Consider the following 22193-nt stretch of genomic DNA (forward strand, 5'->3'; position numbering starts at 1 on the left):
AAGCCTAAAACATTTACTGTCTTGTCGTTTACAGAAAACGTTTACTGATTCCCTGACCTAACTGCCACCCTCAACTAAGGAAACAATTCCAAACTCTCTGAAAGGTCTTTCTAAAAGATCCTATTCTTGTTGAAAAATCTCCCAAGTTAGGTAGTTAGTCCCTAAGACAATGAATTCCTTTACCTGCAGGTCATTTTGTGGATTCCAGTCTGAATCAAAGATGATGCAGGTATCAGCAGCTGTAAGATTAATACCAAGTCCACCAGCCCGGGTACACAGTAAGAAGACAAAGCGGTCTGAGTCAGGCTTGCTGAAGCGGTCAATGGCAGCCTGTCGAAGGTTGCCTCTAACTCGCCCATCAATACGTTCATATAAGTACCTGTATGGGAATCGCAGAAAAAAAATGTAGGTGGCTAAGCAGAAGTGGAGACCAAAACAGCAGGCTAGGATCAATACCAGTACTCCCATATCAAAGCTGGTCAAAAACCCAAGTTGAGAGTGAGAATCTTAAAAACTTCTCTTATTGCAATTGGTGAACTCTAATTAAATCCAGGCCCTCCTACTTTTTGCTGCTTTATGAGGACAGAGTAACCACAGGCTAGGATGACTCTTTTCTTACCTCCTCTGGATTAAATAATCCTCTAGGATGTCTAGGCAGCGTACCATCTGAGAGAAGATCAGAACTTTATGGCCACCAGCTTTAAGCTTTGGAAGCAACTTGTCAATAAGAACCAGTTTGCCGGCTGAACGAACCATGGCCTGCAGGTGAAAGTCATGAGGTATAATATGGCAAGCTTCACGGAATTCTGTTAGGATTTTTTCTTCAGCACCTGCCAAAAGAAAAATCAAATTATGTTGAGATCCAGTGAACCATATTAAGGTTGTAGTCTATTTAACTAAGAAAGCAAAGGGAAAAAAAATGTAATTTGACTTAAGACCAACATTTCTCACACACAGAATTTCAGCACAAAAAAGTCTTAAATCGGCTGGGTACGGTGGCTCATGCCTGTAATCCCAACACTTTGGGAGGCCGAGGCAGGTGGATCACTTGAGGTCAGGAGTTCGAGACCAGTCTGGCCAACATGGTGAAACCCCGTCTCTACTAACAATACAAAAATTAGCCAGGTGTGGTGGCGGAGGCCTGTAGTTCCAGCTACTCAGGAGGCTGAGGCAGGAGAATCGCTTGAATTCGGGAGGTGGTGGTTGCAGTGAGCTGAGATTGCGCCACTGCACTCCAGCCTGGGTGACAGAGCGAAACTCCACCTTAAAAAAAAAAAAAAAATCAGCCGGGCTCAGTGGTTCACGCCTGTAATCCCAGCACTTTGGGAGGCCGAAGTGGGCAGATCACCTGAGGTCAGAAGTTCGAGACCAGCCTGCCCCATGTGGCGAAACACTGTCTCTACTAAAAATACAAAAAATTAGCTGGGTGTGGTAGCAGGCGCCTGTAATCCCAGCTACTTGGGAGGCTGAGGCAGGAGAATCACTTGAACCTGGGAGGCAGAAGTTGCAGTGAGCCGAGATCGCACCACTGTACTCCAGCCTGGGCGACAAGAGTGAAACTCCATCTTAAAAAAAAAAACAGAAAAAAAAAACTTAAATCATCCTCAGATGTGTCATACAAAATACGCTAAGTAAGGCAAGCCTATGATAACTGGGTTTAAAAAAAGATGTAAATATGTGGACAAGGACTAAGATGGAACTCACTATCAGCACCCAAAAGAGACAGAAACAGCAAAATGGAGTGTCGATGAGGACATTTATCCAAGGAACAGAGTAACCTAAGAGTGTTTTTTCTGAGACAGTGCTAGCTTCAAACTCATGCGCTCAACCGATCTTCCTGCCTCAGCCTCCTAAGTAGCTGGGACTACCGGTACATGCCACTGTGTGGCTAATCTGAGTTCTTATTCATGCAATTCTAAACAGCAAATCCTATTTAATCTTGGAGATTATGTAGGATCAAAGGGGTAGAAAGAACTACAGAAAAACATTCCAAATAAGGATTGTTTTTATTTACTTTATTTGGAGACAGGGTCTCACTCTGTCACCCAGGCTGGAGTGCAGTGGTGTGATCTCAGCTCACTGCAACCTCTGCCTTCTGGGTTCAAGCAATCCACCAAGCTCAGTCTCCAAAGTAGCTAGAACCACAGATGCCTGCCATCACACCTGGCTAATTTTTGTATTTTTTGTAGAGGTGGGATTTCATCATGTTGCCCAGGCTTAGAGTCTCTTTTAAAAGGAGAACCATTTCCCATTCCTCAGTCCGCACCCTAAATTAGGTTGGATGAGTCAATGCATCCATTGTCCCCAAGGAGAATCATCCGGAAAGTAAACACAGGTACTACAGAAGTTCAGGTATATACCAAGCATTCCCTCACCATTGATGAGATATGGGTGGTTGCAGCACTTGCGCAACTCCATCATTGTGTTAAGTAGATTAGGCATGTTGGTATGACCTGCCCCTTTGGAAAGGAAGGAGAAATTCTTCTCCAAAATAGCCCGATAGTATTTCTTCTGGATATTAGTCAGCTCTACTTCAATAATAGTTTCCTGTTTGGGTGCCAAGTTTTTTTCAACATCCTCTTTGAGTCTTCTCAGCATCATTGGCTTAAGAATGGCCTGTAGCTTTTGAACCTGTGGTCCATTACAGAGAGAAAAATAAATCAATAAGATGAGGGCAAACATTCTCACATTATGTAGAAACATGGAAAAATTAGAGTTTTCCACTATCTAAGAAATGTATACTTTGGATGATGCCACAAATGATGCAGGCACAAGGTTATAAGGAGTTCAGAAAGACCCTTGAGATACCCATGACAACAGATGTCTGCCTTGTACAAACTTCACCTTCTTTGTCCTGAGTTAGTAACTCATCAGATAGATTTCCTACCTGTTCCTCTGTCTTGAGATCCCCAAAGTCCTTGAGAAACTCTGATTCTGAGGGAAATTGTGACGGTTCCAAGAAATGAAGCAAGCTAAACAGTTCTTCTACAGTATTTTGCAATGGTGTTCCTGTGAGTAGCACCTTGTGTTCCTAGAAATGGAGGAAACAAAAGAATAAAATTTAAAAACATGAAGGACTTCTGGGGTTTCCTATCAAGTATATAATCTTTAACATATATAACCTTTAATTCCTTTATCTATAAAATGATGAGAATGGACCAGATCACTGGTCCATTAATTTTTCTTCCATTTGTCCCCTCTTTCGATAAACACAAAGCATTCAAGAAATCCCTCTGACATTAATGTATTGAAATAACATAAATATTATAAGCAAATTAAAAAACAGTAATTCTGATTATGTTTATTCCAATTACACATGTCTCTCCATATTCAACTCCCCACAGATATCCTAAAATCTGCTGTCCTCTATGGAATGTAACTGAGCTGGATTAAATATGGTCATTAATTTGCTGCTGTTCCTCCTAACAAGGTTCACCCCTAGGCTTGCCTTATTACTTGCAAGAACAAGAATGTAGCAGAAGTGACACTGTGTGAGTTTCAGAGCCTATCTCAAAGGTTACTGTTTCTACTTTTGCCCTCTTGGAATACTGCCCTGAGACTACCACACAAAGCAGCCCAATCTGGCCTATGGAGGATGAGAGGCCATGTGGAACCCAGGTGCTCCAGATAAAAACCAGCATCAACTGTCAGCTGCAGCAATACTGACTCCAGGCAAGATCGTCATAAGAACCAACTAGCTGAACTCAGCCTAAGTGGTTGAGCTAGAAGATCATGAAAAATATAGTTGTTGTAGGACATTAAGTTTTGGAGTATTTTGTTATGTAGTAATAATAGGTAACCAATATAGTTTCCCACCTCCTCTTCTGGTTATCACTAAACTTCCCAATTCTAAAATGTATGACTTTTACACGACTTTCAGGTTACCATTCCCATAGGTCATCCCCACTGTTCAATACCACGATTCAGACTTTTCTTCTCTGCTAAACTAGGGTTATTTTAATACCGCAAGGAATTACGGTTTATTCCAGGTGTTTCTGCTCACAAGTCAGTGTGGAACTCACCAGGTCCATGTGCTTGAGACTATCAAGCAGCTTGCAATTACGGTTTTTCAGTCGATGGGCTTCATCAATGATAACACAACGCCATTCAATTTCACGAAGCTCAGGACAATCTGACAAAATCATCTCAAAAGTGGTGATCAGAGCGTCAAACTTGTATGCGCCTGGGATGAGGCGTCCCTAAGCATGAAGGCAGTAAAGTCAGAAAAAACCAAAAATGTACCTAAATGAGGAGCTTTTCTGAATTACTTGTCTATATTAAGGCATGTTTAATAGGCAATACAAACTGCACCACCACCCACCTCCACCGCTGTTTATCTTCCTGAAAAATAGTGCCATATCACTGAATGTAAGATACATTGCTTCCTCAACATATTCAGCTTCTTGGGAAAATGACAGACTCACTGAATGAGAGGCTAGACGTTTTTTACTCTGCTGTATGCCTAGCTCATGTATCTCTGCCCTAGATCTTTTGTTGATTAACAATGAAATCCACAACTGCTGGACGATGCTGAACCATACAAGATAATAAAAATGAAAACAGCTAATACAGAACATAATATTGGCTGATGTCTAAAAATTGACAAAAGAATGAAATCATTTTAACAAAATTAAAAGCTGCAAAATATGATGAAAAGATTTGATTTGGTAGAAATAAAAAAAAGAAAACTAATAGAGAAACAATAAAATTCATGTTAATACACGATGGATAATTCCAATTTTGTTTTCAAATTTACATGGAAAAAGGAACTGATCCTTTTTTTTTCTTTTTTTGAGACACAGTCTCACTCTGTCACCCAGGATGGAGTGCAGTGTGACGATCTCGGCTCACTGCAGCCTTCGCCTCCTGGTTTCAAGCGATTCTCCTGCCTCAGCCTCCTGAATAGCTGGGATTACAGGTGCCCACCACCACACCTGGCTAATTTTTATATCTTTATATAGAGATGGGGTTTCACCATGTTGGCCAGGCTGGTCTAGAACTCCCGGCCTCAGGTAATAAGCCCACCTCGGCCTCCCAAAGTGCTAGGATTACAGCATGAGCCACCACGCCCGACCATTTAGAAAAAGAAACTGATCTTGATGAAAATTTCTGTAGACTAAAAAGAGGAAAAGAAATAAGCTCACCACTGCACGGATTAAGTGGCTAAAGGAATTTAATTTTTGTAAAATACTGTGATTAAAATTCATTGATGCTGACAAAATTCTACTTAAAATGTGTATGTTCATAAATAAAATCAGAACTTCTACCAGATCAAATGTATACTAGGTAAAAAAAATAGCAAAGTCAAAAAAATGCCCTGCACACTGCTATACAAAAATGCCTTAAACCATAGGCATTTTTGCATAGGCATATTGAAGACTTTCAATAAAAGTCTTCTATTCATATATAGCCCTTAAAATACCAGGTACCTTGGCCGACTTTCTCTAACCCATAGTATTCCCAAGACATGCAACTCACCCGTGAATCTTTGCAGTACATTTCATACTGTTGAATCATCTGCCTGCTGGCCAGACTGCCATGGTACACAATAGTGTTCATTTCTGTCCATGTATTAAATTCTCGCTCCCAGTTAGTAATTGTGGACAGTGGGGCAATGACCAAGAAGGGACCATGGATGCCCACATTATATACTTCCTGCAAGAAGGCAATGGACTGAATAGTTTTGCCCAATCCCATCTCATCAGCCAGGATGCAGTTCTGCCTGCAGATTCACCATGGGGAAAAAAAAATGTTAAAAGATACTGTCTTTAAAAAAAATAGAGTATGTAGGAAGAAATTGTTTCAATAGAAAACAAATAAAAATAATCCCAGAACTAAGCTTACATCTTATGGCCCATTCTTTCCTTTACCTGTTATACCAATTAAAGAGCAGCCAATTGACCCCTTCCAACTGATATTCCCGTAGCTGGTTTCTGTTTTTATATTCATGTGATAGCTCCAATTTCTTCCAGGCACTTGCCTGCGGACGATTCTAAAAAACAAGACGTTTGAATAAATGGAGTGGAGACATTATCAAAAGGTAAGACTTACTAGGTAAGTTCTAATAGTTAAAATCAATTCAAAACAACATTGTTTGGATTAAAACATGTCAAATATATTTAAATTCATGAGTTCATAACGTTACTTTATGGGTCCATAATGATCACAAATGGCTGACAACATCACAAAACACAACCTGATGGAAGGACACACCACCATCTATGAAGCAGTTACTGGCTTCCCTCTCTCATCTGATCAAGCCTGTAGAACAGTGATGTCTAATAGAGCTTTCTACAACGTTAAAAATAAAAAAACAAACAAAAAAACATGGCTAGTGGCTACTGTATTAGACAGCACAGCTCTAAAATGTTTTATTGGACAGTGTAGCTCTAAACCTAAGCATTCATGTGAAACGTAAGGGACAGAGAACATGTAAAAAAGTACCAGGGTAATCAGCAAACTTCAGCCTATGGAAAATCCTACAAAACAAATCACCTGATTTCTTCATGAGACAATTATAACGGAGGGAGAGGAGGAGATTAAGGGGGAGCTTAAAAGAAACTTGAGACATATTAACTGATAGCAATATATGGACCTTACTGAGAACCAAATTTAAATGATTTAACAAAAATTAGAAGACAATCAGGGAAATGTATGCAATGATTGGTACCAATGACTTGATGATATTAAAGAATGATTAAATTTTTTAGGTGTAATAATGGTATTTTTCTTTTAGGCAAAAACACTGTAATATTTACAGATGAAATAAATGAATCTGGGATTTGATTTAAAATAACCTGGGAAACAGGAATTAATGGGTAGGAAAATACATGACACAAGACTGGATATGTACTGATAATTGTTACGTGGGTGATGGGTACATTATACCATTTCTTCGATTTTTATATGTTTGAAATTTCCATAATAAAAAGCTAAAACAACAAAAAATTTCATAGGGGAAAAAAATTTAATCATTTCTTATGTAGGCCTTTATACTCTAATGCAAATGTACTTACCACCCTTTTGAGTTCTGGGTGCCTTGACTGAATCCGTTTAAATTCTCGAATCTTGCCCTCATCAACATCTTCTTTTAGCTCCCATGTGCTATCCTCATAGGGCAGAGAGCACCATTTCACCAGGTAGTAAATAACGGGCTAGGAGAGAAGAAACCAAAGCCTTAAGAAACTGATTCTGTGTTCTCTGCTCAGGTTAAAGAATAAAAATTTGATTGTAAAATCAGATCACAAAGTATCAGTACCTAGAAGCCGTTGAAAAAGTCAGGCCAAACACACCAACCAAAAGTTCACCTTCTGATGCACTATATGGCTTTGATCATTCTTCAAAGCAATTTATCAGAATCTGTTCTAAAAGGAAAATTTCTACCCACTAGTTTCTAGCACACTAAGCACTAAAACATGCTCGTCAACTAAACAGATGAAAAAAAAAGACTAATCTTTTCCTATACCATGTTGAAATTAAAAGATATGTTTCTGTGCCATACTATTCTCCTGGAGCCAAATTTGACACAGTGGCAGCTAGGCTACCTTTAGGATGAGGACTATCAGCTTATACTGGCTTCTGGGCCCCTAGAGCTCATTGCAGATGCACCTCAAGAGCACTTACATGGTGATAAAGAAATGTCCTTGTGAGCCCCAGGAAGCTAGGAGCTAACAAGAGGTTATCACCAAAAAGAGGTACTAAGAGTAAAGAAGGAAGAGAAAATGCTAAAAAGTTCAACTACAGTAAGTACTAGTTTATGTAGGTATTCCACTGAAAGTGAAGGGGCAGTGACCAATGGTAAATGGCTCCTATTTTCACTATTCAAGATGATCACTGCACTTACTGCATCTCCATTTTTGGCTTATGAAGTATAAAGCAAGGATTAGATTGGGCCTAGTGTAATCAACAAGAATCTCTAATTATCAATTCATAGAAAACTTAAAATAGCCAACAAAATATGTGAAAGTGCCTCAAGGCAGTCACAGATCTCAAATCTCTGGAATTGATCCAGCTGCTTGCTCTTTTACCTTTTTCTTTATCGTAATAACTCAGGTCACTCTCTATATAAAGCCATTTGTCCAGGTCACATATTTCCAGCATAATATCTATTTATTTCCACCATTAGGTAATATAAAATGGATGACAAACTTATTTTGCAGAGGGGGGGAAAATGGGTATATAGAATAGTATTAGCCAATACTGGGAGCATAAATTATAGTATTAGAGTATGAAAACATTATCATCTGTCATGTCATTTGCAAGACATTCCAAAGGGGCCTAACTAAAGGCCAATTGCTTTTAGAAGGGTAGGTATGATTAAAAGCATAAGACTGTCAAGGCTGGAAAGGCTGAGATCCTGAAAAATGATGAGAATTTAAGAGTAGCTAACAACCTGCCCTAAAACCCGGCCCATTCTCCACTCAACTCACACAAACAAACACACAATACTACCACCCCAACTTCAAAAGCAGAATACGTTATGTGAAGCATGCTTGTTAGGATTTAAAGACAATGAATTCTACTGCGTCCTGGATATCTAAGATTCTGAGGCTCTGAGTGAACCTGAAGACTTATAAAGTAGAATAAACTTCGGAATTTTATAGAGGAAAGAATTTAACTCAGAGGTCCTGTTAGGATGATGTATGGGAGGATCAAGTCACTTGAAAAAGTCATGAAAAAGCCCAGCTCACCCACTGAACATTAACATCTTAAAAAGGCTCTGCTGTTCTCTACTGGTCACTGTATAAAGTGTCAGATGTGATAAAAATTTTCTTTATGATCCTGCTAAGCTAAACCAAAAAGTGCTACTGGAAGGAAAAATATAAAGTGACAAATTCTAAGAAAATGATGGTTTATAGCCTAAAAAAAAATTAGAAGTAAATTTAAAAGAAAGCTGAATTCACTGGTGGCTAAGACCTAGATGACCATTTGAAAATGAAAAAGGTGCCAGGCATAGGCGGCTCACGCCCGTAATCCCAGCACTTTGGGAGGCCGAGGCAGGGAGATCACTTGAGGTCAGGAGTTCGAGACTAGCCTGGCTAACATGGTGAAACCCTGTCTGTACTAGAAATTTAAAAACTAGCCAGGCATGATGGCACACGCTTGCAGTCCCAGCTACTCGGGAGGCTGAGGCACGAGAATTACTTGAATCTGGGAGGCGGAGGTTGCAATGAGCCAAGATCACACCATTGCACCCCAACCTGGGTGACAGAGTGAAGATGGTCTCAAAAAAAAACCAAAAAAAAAAAAAGAAAAAGAAAAAAGAGAAAAATAAACTAATTAAAATACAGATTCAAATGTAGATCTGCTTTTTTGTTTGTTTGTTTTTTTTAGACAGAGTCTCACTCTGTTGCCCAGGAATGGAGTGCAATGGCATGATCTTGGCTCTCCACAACTTTTGCCTCCCGGGTTCAAGTGATTCTCCTGCCTCAGCCTCCCGAGTAGCTGGGACTATAGGCACATGCCACCGCACCTGGCTAATTTTTGTATTTTTAGTAGAGACGGGGTTTCACTATGTTGGCCAAGCTGGTCTCAAACTCCCAACCTCGTGATCTGCCCACCTCAGCCTCCCAAAGTGCTCGGATTACAGGTGTGGGCCACCGCGCCTGGCCAGCAGATCTGTTTTAATGACAAATGAAGAGACATTTAACTAATGGTGAGTTCAGGAAGTAGCCCATTCTCAAGAACATGATTTGTAGAAAGCTAGGAGCGAGCCTGTAGAAGTATTTTTATATTCATAAATTTAGGAATTTGTGAAGTATCCCTTTCCCCTGCCCAACACCCCACCTCCAACTGTATGTCAAGAGTCTCCCATTTAAAATAGGAGGAAAAACGAGACCAAGATGAATGACTTTTCAGTACTTAGCCTCTACATGTCTGACTTTACAGAAATCTTTCCTTTCAGCATCTCTCCCTACTCCCTTACCTCCCATTATCTTTCAAAGGATTCCACAGAAAAATTTAGAAATACCTTTTCAGTCCAAGGGATTTTGCATCCATACCCGAAAAATAAAGGATTGGCAAACCCACCAGCAGAAATCTAAGAGGATGTTCACGTTACTCCATGCCTCAACAACTCACCTCCCCATTGTCCTTGTCAATACTGTGAGACTCATCCAATATCCTATCCACCTCTACGTAGTCTGGATTAAAGGGCTCTTCATCCTAGATGAGTTAGGAAACCAAACAATAAGACCAAAAGATCACTGTCCAGTAAACCCACTCCTCTACCTCACCTTTAGCAGAGAATCCTACTTCAAAATTTTTAAAGAAATTAGAAGCTATCCAATGGGCATTCTCCTTTTTCATAACATCAAATCCTATGAATTTACCAGGGTCTATACCTGACTTCTCACCTGCTACCAGTGAGTGCCTCTTTCTAACAGAGGTCCTTCTCTCCATATATGCTCTGCTGTTCATTGCTTCTTGTATTCTTAGGAATCCCTCTACCGAGTCATTGCCATAAATACACGTATATGTTCCACATTTCACATTTTAAAATAAGACCTCTTTTGATTCTACAACTCCCGCAACTATTTTTCTACTCTGCTTTATACCTAAACCTTTTTTTTTTTTTTTTTTTTTTTGAGGTAGAGCCTTGCTCTGTCATCCAGGCTGGAGTGCAGTAGAGCGATCTTGGCTCACTGCAACCTCCACCTCCTACGTTCAAGTGATTCTCCTGCTTCAGCCTCCTGAGTAGCTGGGATTACAGGTGCCCGCCACTATGACCGGCTAATTTTTGTATTTTTAGTAGAGACGGGGTTTCACCGTGTTGGCCATGCTAGTCTCAAACTCCTGACTTCAAGTGATCTGCCTGCCTTGGCCTCCTGAAGCGCTGGGATTACAAGCATGAGCCACTGCGCCCAGCCCCATACCTAAACTTTTTCAAGGGTTTAAACACATGCTATTTCCATTCCTTCATCTCTTTCACTTGTCCATCCATTCCACTTTTTCTTCTACTTGCAACATACAACCAAAACTACTCTTATCAAGGATGAACACCGCAAATATAACAGGCATATTTCTTCACTCATCTTGCTCCAGTGTTTAGGGGTAAACCTGGATATTGGAAATTAAAGCTCCTTTATCCCTATTTCTAATCACACTGGATTAGAAATTTGAGAAAATAAATGTTCTCTCTTAATAATAGGTCTACAGAAACCATCAATAGCTAAAGAAAGACAAAGAATGCCTCAAGTGGACCAGCAGTCAGTGTATCATCAGTTTTGAAAATACTTCATGTGCATTGAGGAAATCAATTTCAAAATACCCTATAACTAATAAATGAACCATATTTAAACCTAAGAAAACAATGCAAGGGCAGTTAAGTAAGGGAAGTCAATGACCAAAATTGAAAGTTTACACCCATATATAGAAACCAATTACAAGTATTTTGAAGAATCAGCCAAGGCTGACAACCCCAGTAATTTGTGCTTCTATGAAAGCAATGACAGGCAATACCTATTCCTAATTACCTCATGGAAGAAGTGTCTCATCTGAGCCATTTTGGTTTTGAAGCGCTTTAATTTTTGATGTATCCTCTTATCCTTCTCTAGTTGGGAGATAGTAGCCCATTCACAATGCAGATAGGAGCTAAGGGGGATGGAAAAATCCAGTCATGGTGCAAGTAAAAGAAGGTGGCAGGCTACTGTCTGAAATTTTGGGATTAGTCAGAAGCAGACATAACAAATACAGGCTTAAATTGGGAGACAGTCTCTTAGGTCAGTGCTTCTGAAACTCTAATTTGTATACAAACCACCTGGTATGGGATGTGCTTGAAAGCCCACATTTCTAAAAAGCACCCAAGTAATTAGCATTACTGCTGATCCATGGGCCATATTTTGAGTAGCAAGATCTTAGTGCTAAACTAAGGTAAAGAGAATCACAAGACATTTTATCAGGAACCACCCTCACCCCACTTACCTACAAGGAAATAATAAGAGTCATGTCAATTCCTGAATTTCTCTCTGAATAGCCATTTTTCCCCATTAAAAACAGCAATCTGGGCTACAAGACTATAAAAAAGGGACACATTCCCACCCAGGATACCCAGGAGAACTTTTTACCACCCTGTGGAATTCGGGGTGACAAGCTTTTTGCACAGATCACGTACTAGTTCTTGTACTTGACAAAGAATTCTTCTGCTTCAGTATATTGTCCAGAAGGGAGCTAAGAAAAAAGAAATAAATTAGTCACTAGTCCCTTATTTGTAAAAGAATGAACTTTTTAATTTTAACCACACATTGCAGAACTTCATACCAATAATCTCTGAATATATTAATAACTCAGAGATTAAGGAACTAGTCTGGTACTTCAATAATAGAGGCCTGATAGCTGGAAAAAGTAAGCCTTTACCCACTCTAAACAGGTAAGTAAAAGAAGCACCAGTAAAGCAGTTCCTGTTTTCTAGCTAACTTTCCTCCATCATCTCTCACAACTACACCTTAGCAATATATCTGACATCCAAAGGTGCTCATTAAATAAAGCCTGTGAACATAGCATTACAGGTTAATATTAAGATAGAGAAAAGCCAGGCGCAGTGGTGCACAATGGTGGTCCCAGATACTCAGGAGGCTGAGGCAGAAGAATAGCTCAAGCCCAGAAGTTCATAGTGTGCTACGATCATATCTATGAATAGCCACTGCACTTTAGCCTGGGTAACATAGTTAGAATCTATTTCAAAAAAAAAAAATAATAATAATAATAATAAAAAGCCCTCACCTCCTTCTTCACAATCCGCATAGAAAGCACTTTGTCTACAATGGCTGCATCTTCTTCACTGGGATTCTCCTGCAGCAAAAGATGCAGTCAGTCAACAGATGATTGTGACTAGCAAGGCAATCCTCTGAAATCATTTGAGTTTACAGCTTACCACAAAGAACTGCATGGAAGGCAAAGTCTCGCCATCTGGTTCTTGCACTGGTTCAGGGAGGATAGGCTCAGGTTTTATTGGACCAGTTACATCCACCTCTTCTTCTTCTTCATCATCTGTGATCTTTATATCCAGGTCCTCTGTATATTTTTTTCGCTTAACTTGGCGGTTTGAGCGTCTCTTCTGTAGAGCAAAAAGTAGTTAGAGTGACTAGTTAGGTCTCTCACAGAGAAGACTTTTAAAATTATTTGCTCATGGTCATATACTTAGATTTTACTCCAAAATTTTCATGAAAAATCAGACCAAAAGATGATAAGGAGATTATTTGTCAAACAATGTGATTATGCTATGTACTGACCATATATCAATTTGCTTAACTGCTTTAGGAAAGGCCAAGAATCCACTGAGAAAAACCTGTCCACTAGTGGCAAGAAGCTCTGGGAAATCAAAACTGGATTCTCAGGCTGCAGGGTGCAATATAATTCACACTAGAAGCAACCCGTTAGTGCAAAAATGCAAGAATATTTTGTTTCCATTTTTTGCTTTTTTGTCTTAGTTCTAAAGTTTTTTTGTTTTAATAAACAGAATCTACTGTATGTACTATTCTGCCACTTACTTTTTTACTTAATGATATTTCCTGGAAATGTTCTCCATATACATTTTTTATTTACCTTATTCTTTCAAGTGGCTGAATTAAACATTTTCTAATTAAGTAATTTAAGCAACACTTCCAGCTCATGATAAAAAACTGGGAAGGAGGCTTGGTACAGTGGCTCATGCCTGTAATACCAGCACTGTGGGAGGCCGAGGCAGGCGGATCACCTGAGGTCGGGAGTTTGAGACCAGCCTGGCCAACATGGTGAAACCCCGTCTCTGCTAAAAATACAAAAATTAGCCGGGCCTTATTTTTCAATTATGATTATCTCTCTGGAAAACCTCAAAGGATCAAATGAAAGAACTACTGAAACTAGTAAACTTGAATGGTATAAAACTAATTTTTAAAAAATCAATAGCATTTCTACGTATAATCAACCAGAAAATATAATAAAAGATCCCATTTATGAAAACACAAAGATTAATTATCTACAAAACTAAATTGGCTGGGAGTGGTGGCTCACACCTGTAATCCTAGCACTTTGGGAGACCGAGGCAGGTGGATCACCTGAGGTCAAGAGTTTGAGACCAGCCTGGTCAACATGGTGAAGCTCTGCTAAAAATACAAAAATTAGCCGGGCCTGGTGGCGGATGCCTTTAGTCCCAGCTACTCAGGAGGCTGAGGCAGGAGAATGGCTTGAACCCGGGGGGTGGAGGTTGCGGTGAGCAAACTTCATTAGTATAAAATTAATTTTATACCAATACAAATATAATTTTATATTTAAAAATGTTATATTTTTGTTTCACCCAACAGACTGGCAAAAATCAGCAAGTTTGATCAAAATATTTTTAAGTAAGAATTCATACATTTTTGGTGAGAGTACATATAGGCACGACTTCCATGAAGAAAAATTTGGCAACACCCTTTGAACCTATCAATTCCACTTCAAAGATACTATCCTATAAATTTGCATATGTGCACAAATCTCTGGAGCATTACTTGTGGGAGTAGGAGACCAGAAAAAACCTAAAGGCCCATCAACAGGGGATTGGTTCAATAAATTATGCTATAGCCTTAAAACTGAATACTACAGAACTATTAAAAAAGAGTGCAGGCTGGGTGCAGTGGCTCGCACCTGTAATCGTAGCACTTTGGGAGATTGAGGTGGCAGGATCACTCAAGCCCAGGTGTTCAAGACCAGCCTGGGCAACACAGTGAGACCCTGTCTCTATTTTATAAAAAATATAAAAATAGCCGGGCACGGTGGCTCACGCCTGTAATCCCAGCACTTTGGGAGGCCGAGGCAGGCGGATCACGAGGTCAGGAGATTGAGACCATCCTGGCTAACACGGTGAAACCCTGTCTCTACTAAAAATACAAAAAATTAGCCAGGTGTGGTGGCGGGCGCCTGTAGTCCCCGCTACTCGGGAGGCTGAGGCAGGAGAATGGCGTGAACCTGGGAGGTGGAGCTTGCAGTGAGCCGAGATCACGCCACTGCACTCCAGCCTGGGAGACACAGTGAGACTCTGTCTCAAAAAAAAAATATATATATATATATACACACACACACACACACATTAAAAAGAATGGGGTAGATTTATAATACCAAATGTTGAAGATGTGTATCAACCAGAACTCTACTGGTGAAGTATGAAATAACATAATCACTTTAGAAAACTTAACAGATTCCTACAAAGTCACGTTTGTATATTCATAAAGTCAAATATTACTGAAGAAAAAAATAAACTACTCATTTATTTAGCATAGATGAATTATCAAAAACATTATGCCTTTCTCATTGATGTGTGGGCAGAAGAAAAAGAACAACAAAAAATTATGCTGAAAGAAGTGAGACCCAAAAGTACATACTGTATGATACTACTTAAAGTTCAAAGCCGGGCACGGTGGATCACGCCTGTAATCCCAGCACTTTGGAAGGCCAAGGCGGGCAGATCATTTGAGGTCAGGAGTTCAAGACCAGCCTGTCCAACATGGTGAAACACTGTCTCTACTAAAAATACAAAAAAATGAGATGGGCATGGTGGCGTTCACCTGTAATCCTAGCTACTAGGGAGGCTGAGGCACGAGGATCACTTGAATGCAGGAGGCGGAGGTTGCAGTGAGCCAAGATCACGCCACTGCACTCTAGCCTGGGTGAGAGTGAGAGCCTGTCTCAAAAAATAAATAAAATAGCCAGGCGCGGTGGACCACGCCTGTAATCCCAGCACTTTGGGAGGCCAAGGCGGGCATATCACGAGGTCAGGAGATCGAGACCATCCTGGCTAACACGGTGAAACCCCGTCTCCACTAAAAATATAAAAAAATTAGCTGGGCGTGGTGGCAGGCACCTGTAGTACCAGCTTCTCAGAAGGCTGAGGCAAGATAATGGCATGAACCCAGGAGGCGGAGCTTGCAGGGAGCGGAGATCGCGCCGCTGCACTCCAGTCCAGCCTGGGCGACACAGGGAGACTCCGTCTCAAAAAAAAAATAAATAAATAAAGTTCAAAAATAGGCTAAGTTAATCTATGGTAAGAGAGAGCAGAACAGCAGTTAGCTGCCTATGCCCTGGAGTGAGGAACTGGACTGACTACAAGGGAGTACAGGGGAACTTACTGGGGTGATGGAAACATTTTCTTCACTTGGTGAAGTAACTTGGATACATTTGTCAAAACTATACAAATAAAATTTGTGCATATTTTATGATATGTATATTCTACTTCATTTTAAAAAGTCTGGGAGGATATATAAACTAAATTATTTCTAGAGAATAACAATTTCTAGAAGATACTTTCTACTTTTTACTTTATATATTTCTGGATGACTTGATTTTTATCACATCCATCATATAGTATTCTTAAAATGACCTTTTTTAAAAAAAAATTTAGGAAACACTTTAAACAAGTACTTAGATTTGGTTTAAAATAATCCAGGGTGGGCCGGGAGCAGTGGCTCATGTCTGTAATCCTAGCACTTCGGGAGGCCGAGGCGGGCAGACTGCCTGAGCTCAGGAGTTCAAGACCAGCCTGAGCAACATGGTGAAACCCCGTCTCTACTAAAAATATAAAAAATCACCTGGGCGTGGCAGCATGTGCCTGCAGTCTCAGCTACTCCGGAGGCTGAGGCAGAAGAATTGCTTGAACCCGGGAGGCGGAGGTTGCAGTGAGCTGATATCGCGCCACTGCACTCCAGCCTGGGCAAGACAGTGAGACTCTGTCTCCAAAACATAAAAATAAAAGAAAACAAAAAAAATAATCCTGGGTGCCGTACACTGGAGACCATCTCTAGGGACAGCAACTGCAGCCAGACCCTGAGCTGGGCCATCCCTGCCACTTGCTGGGTGGTGCTGGGCAAAGGCATGCAGCTACAGGACAACCCCCCAGGGGCACAGTCTTCAGCACCACCCTGGGAGGTACCAGGATCATCTACGACTAGAAATTCCTGGAGTGTTGGAACTCACCCATGACCAAAACATCCCCGAGGGATCTGCCCACCATTCCTGGGGTCACCAGCCCTGCCAGTGATGAGCCCCCAAAAGAAGCCAGCCAGAGCCACCTGTGCAATGGCCCAGAAGGTAAGTGGTCGGGCCGTGAGGAATCACAATTTGAGATGGACATTTAAAGGACCAGCCATCAGATTGCGCATTGCCTATGGGCTCCTCCAGGCCTTTCTGGGAGGAATCACACCAGCTAGGCCTTATGGAAGTTATCACACTGGGCAGGCGTGGGACATGGGGTCGGCCACCCCAGCTTTCTCTCCTTCACTCAGGGCACCTGCCCTCTCCTCTTTGTGAAAACTAGCAGATTATCTCCTAGTGCCCTAGTGCCTCTGCTGATGTGGTAGCTGCTGCCCCAAAGGGTGTGACCCCTGCCAGCACACCCTTCAGCAGAGTGCCAGGAGTACCAGGAAGTGGACAAGAATGAGCCCTTCCTTCCAAATAATCCAATGATCGGCTCTTCTAGCCCTGTGCTCTGTGGGCGCAGCCACCCCTTCTTTAGGTTGATGTGCCTGGGAAAGCGCCCCTCCCCCTCCTTCCACAAGAGAGGAAATAAAAGCCACTTTCACCACAGGGCCAAAGGCGGGCAGGACTAGAGTGGAAGTAAGGACAGTGGGAAGTGAGCCATCTGTTGATAAATATTAAAGTGGGAGAATGGGAACATGGGACTTCATTAAAAATCTACTTTTGTGTATGTCTGAAAATTTTCCTAATAAAAAAGAAAGTAGAGGAGGAGAATGGGTAGATCTATCTTTTCCACTAAAGAACAACCTCCAAGACGTATCATTAGGGAAAACACACAGTAGAGAAGAGTAGGTATGGAATATTAACATTTAGTGGAAGTAGAAGTAGAGTGTTTATGAAAGTAAGAAATATTTCTAGAAGGGTATACAAGAAATTGGTAACAGAGGCTACCTGTTGTAATTTTTCTCATACACATTTTTTTTTTTTTTTTGAAACGGAGTTTCGCTCTTGTTGCCCAGGCTGGAGTGCAATGGCATGATCTCAGCTTACTGCAACCTCTGCCTCCCAGGTTCAAGTGATTCTCCTGCCTCAGCCTCCAGAGTAGCTGGGATTACAAGCATGCACCACCATGCCCAGCTAATTTTGTATTTTTAGTAGAGACAGGGTTTCTCCATGTTGGTCAGGCTGGACTCGAACTCCCGACCTCAGGTGATCCACCTGCCTCGGCCTCCCAAGTGCTGGGATTACCGGCATGAGCCACCGCACCTGGCCTCATATATGTATTTTTAAACTGAAAAATCAAATGGCAAATGGTCCAGTTAAAAAATTTCACACGGGGCCAAAGGACAAAAAATTAAAGCACAATAATCATGACCCACTTACCATTCAACCCTTCTCTTCAAAGATACATATTCTTATCCATTTCTTGTATATCCTTCCAGAAAAAAATGGATGCATATACATATATATACACACACAGACACACATACATACTTTAAACATTAAAGAGATACTACATACACCTTTTTTCATTAATAAGTCTTCCTTATTAGCACATTCCAACCTACTTCATTGTTTTTAACTGCCATCTAGTATTCTACTGCATGAATATTGCCAATTTTACTTAACTATTTCTCCACCAATGGACATCTAATTTTTAGACATTTTTGCTATTGCAATATTGCTACAATACATATATCACTGCATTCTTTTGAGAACATATTCATAAGGTAATTTCCTAGGTGCAGAATCATTGAGTGAAATGAAATTAACATTCTAAATTTTTCTATATATTGAAACACCGACTTGCCAAAAAGATTGTCCCAACTGACATTCCCATCAACTGTGTCTAAGTGTCTGTTCCTTAACTTCATTGCCAATATTGTCATTCTCACTTATCATAGACTGAATTGCATCCCCCCACCAAATCCATATGTTGAAGCCCCTAACCCCCAGTACCTCAGAATGTGAGTGTATTAGGAAATTGGGAATAGGGCTTGCAACGGTCATTAAGTTAAAATAAAGCCACCAGTGTGAGCCCTAATCCAATCTGACTAATGTCCTTACAGAAGGAAGAAATTTGGACACACAAAAAGACACCAGGGATGTGTACCAATAGAGGAAAGACCACGTGAAGACACAATGAGAAGGTGGCCTTCTGCAAGCCAAGAAAACCTTCAGGAGAAAACAAACTTGCAGACCATTTGATCTTGGATTTCTAGCCTCCAGAACTATAAGGAAATAAATGTCCAGGCCAAGTGCAGTTACTTACACCTGTAATTCCAGCACATTGGGAGGACAAGGCAGGTGAATCACCTGAGGTCAAAAGATTGAGACCAGCCTGGCCGACATGATGAAACTCCATCTCTACTAAAAATACAAAAATTAGCTGGGCATGGTGGCACACACCTATGATCCCAGCTACTCGGGAGGCTGAGGCAGGAGAATCACTTGAACCCGGGAGGTGGAGGTTACAGTGAGCCGAGATTGTGCTACTGCACTCCAGCCTGGAGACCCTGTCTCAAAAAAAAGAAAAAAGGAAAAGACAAGAAATGTCCATAGTTTAAGCCACCTAGTCTGTGGTATTTTGTTATGGTGGTCCTAGCAAACTAACAGACCACTTTCTAAATTTTAGTAATCTCTGTGTATTTTGTATTATTAAAAATTTCCTTCATTTTTTTGTTTAACAAATACTTTATTACTTTATTTGCACAACCCTCTAAGCCTTATTTAACCTTTACTTAAAAAACAAGTTGTTTTAACAAATCACATTCATTTTGTGTTGCTATAACAGAATACCCGGGACTGGGTAATTTATTTTAATAAAAAAAGAAATGTAGCCAAGTGCAGTGGCTCCTGCCTGTAATCCCAGAACTTTGGGAGGCTGAGGCGGGTGGATCGCTTGAGGTCAGGAGTTGAACGCCAGCCTGACCAACACAGCGAAACACTGTCTCTATTAAAACATACAAAAATTAGCTGGGCATGGTGGCGCACACCTATAATCCCAGCTACTCAGGAGGCTGAGGTAGGAAAATTGCTTGAACCTGGGAGGCAGAGGTTGCAGTTAGCCAAGATCGTGCCACTGCACCCCAGCCTGGGAAACAGAGCAAGACTCTGTCTCAGAAAAAAAGAAGGTCAGGCACGTGGCTCACGCCTCTAATCCCAGCACTTTGGGAGGCCGAGGCAGGCAGATCACCTGAGGTCAGGAGTTTGAAATCAGCCGGGCCAACATGGCGAAACCCTGTCTACTAAAAATATAAAAATTAGCTGGGCATGGTGGCGCCACCTGTAATCCCAGCTACTCGGGAGGCTGAGGCAGGAGAATCACTTGAACCGAGAGGCAGAGGTTGCAGTGAGCCAAGATTGCACCATTGCACTCCAGCTTGGGCAACAGAGCAGACTCTATCTCAAAAAATAAAAAAAAGAAAGAAAAATAAATTTATTTCTCACAGTTCTAAAGGCTGGTAAGTCCAATATCAAGGTGCCCATATTTGGCGAGGACCTTCTTGCCACATCATCCCATAGCAGGAAGGTGACAGGTGAGAGCACAAGTGACAGAAAGCAAGAGAGGTCCCAACTTGATTTTATAACAAACCTACTCTCTCAATGACATTAATCCATTCATGAGGGTAACGCCTTCATGACCTAATCACCTCTTAAGGGTCCCCCCCCTCAACACAGTTGCATGGGGGATTTAGCTTCCTATCCATGAACTTTTTTTTTTGGCGGGGGGAGTCAGGGGGTGCAGTAACAGTCTCTCATTCTGTTGCCCAGGCTGGAGTGCAGTAGCATGATCACAGCTCACTGCAGCCTCAACTTCCTGGGCTCAAGAGATCCTCCTGCCTCAGCCTCCCAAAGTGCAGTGATTACAGGTATGAGCCACCATGCCTGGCTAACCCATGAACTTGGGGGACACATTCATCCACAGCATATGTATGTAAGTCTTAATATGTGTTCTTACTATGAGCCAAACACTGTTATATGTGCTTTATAAATGTGTACATTTAATCCTTGAAGCAACCCTATTTGGTAAGTACTATTACCCACATTTTAAAGGTGAGGAAATTAAGGTACCAAGAGGCTAAGAAACTCGCTCAGAGTGACAAAGCTATTAAATGGTAGAGTCAAGAAAAGAACCCAAGAAATCTGGCTCCAGAGTCTGTGCTCTCAACCACTACACTGTTCATGGAATTTTTTTGTTGTAATACCATACATAATTTTTATATTATCAAGTGTACCAATATTTTCCTTCATGACTTCTGAATTTTAATACCGTCTTTACAAAGATTACTCCACCGGATAGTTACTTTAAAATGTATTCATGTCTTATAGACAGTTCATAAATTTCATCTTTTATATTTACACCTTCAATTCGGTTGGGATTTATTTTTAAGATGGCAAAAAAATCCAGCTTTTCCTAAATGGTTAGCCAGCTGTCCCAATTTATTGAATAATCTTTTTCCCTGTTGATTTTAAATGGTGTTTTAATCATATATAGTAAATTTCCACAAGTATTTGAGTTGATTTCTAAGCTCTACTGTGTTTTATTAATCTGTTTTTTCTTCTCCAATTTCAAAGTCTTAGTAATCATTATTTCATAATATATTCTAAAATTTTTTTTTGGCCTCATTTTCCTTTTTAAAACTTTCTCGACTATTCTTTTGTTTTGTTTTGTTTTTTTGAGGTGGAGTTTCGCTCTGTCACCCAGGCTGGAGTGCAGTGGCGCAATGTTGGCTCACTGCAAGCTCCGCCTCTAGGGTTCATGCCATTCTCCTGTCTCAGCCTCCCAAGTAGCTGGGACTACAGGTGCCCACCACCATGCCCGGCTAATTTTTTTGTATTTTTGGTAGAGACGGGGTTTCACCGTGTTAGCCCGGATGGTCTCAATCTCCTGACCTCGTGATATGCCCGCCTTGGCCTCCCAAAGTGCTGGGATTACAGGCGGGAGCTACCGCGCCTGGCCCAGCTATTCTTACACAGTAATTTCCCCTAGAAAAACCCAAGTATCAGTTTGTCAATGTACTGAATGTATATTATGAAAGAGGGGAGGCACTTATAAATATTAATAGAGAAACACTTAAGGTTCATTTAGTCCAAATCTCCATTTACAGATGAGAAACTGAGACTCAAGTAAGTTAAGTTGGCCAGGCCACAGAGCTACTTAGAAGCACTATGGGTCTCCTTAATCAGATTTTTTCTATGGTTGGAAACTAGAGCCAAAGATGGTACCATAAGGCAACAAATCAGAGATGGAAGCCTACGCTTCTGGT

At 40.9% G+C, this 22193-nt stretch overlaps 1 protein-coding gene and 1 pseudogene across 22 annotated transcripts in view; one reads left to right on the forward strand and one right to left on the reverse strand.

The window, feature by feature from the left end:
- Window positions 1-22193, reverse strand: part of CHD8 (chromodomain helicase DNA binding protein 8) — a 71422-nt gene that overhangs the window by 17661 nt on the left and 31568 nt on the right. For all 22 annotated transcript variants that reach the window (XM_063793189.1, XM_003314244.7, XM_016925845.4 and 19 more), the window contains 13 exons: window positions 12872-13054; window positions 12721-12789; window positions 12113-12168; window positions 11475-11592; window positions 10081-10164; window positions 7017-7154; window positions 5871-5992; window positions 5479-5722; window positions 4023-4199; window positions 2888-3031; window positions 2376-2631; window positions 620-830; window positions 184-379 (listed from right to left, as the gene is read on the reverse strand). In XM_063793189.1, coding sequence (XP_063649259.1) covers window positions 184-379; window positions 620-830; window positions 2376-2631; window positions 2888-3031; window positions 4023-4199; window positions 5479-5722; window positions 5871-5992; window positions 7017-7154; window positions 10081-10164; window positions 11475-11592; window positions 12113-12168; window positions 12721-12789; window positions 12872-13054 — 1998 coding nt within the window. The remainder of the gene's footprint in view (window positions 1-183; window positions 380-619; window positions 831-2375; window positions 2632-2887; window positions 3032-4022; window positions 4200-5478; window positions 5723-5870; window positions 5993-7016; window positions 7155-10080; window positions 10165-11474; window positions 11593-12112; window positions 12169-12720; window positions 12790-12871; window positions 13055-22193) is intronic.
- Window positions 15234-17084, forward strand: LOC129136938 (eukaryotic translation initiation factor 4E-binding protein 1-like; annotated as a pseudogene).

The sequence above is a fragment of the Pan troglodytes genome, chromosome 15 (genome assembly GCF_028858775.2).
Source record: "Pan troglodytes isolate AG18354 chromosome 15, NHGRI_mPanTro3-v2.0_pri, whole genome shotgun sequence".
NCBI classification, from domain to species: Eukaryota; Metazoa; Chordata; class Mammalia; order Primates; family Hominidae; genus Pan; species Pan troglodytes.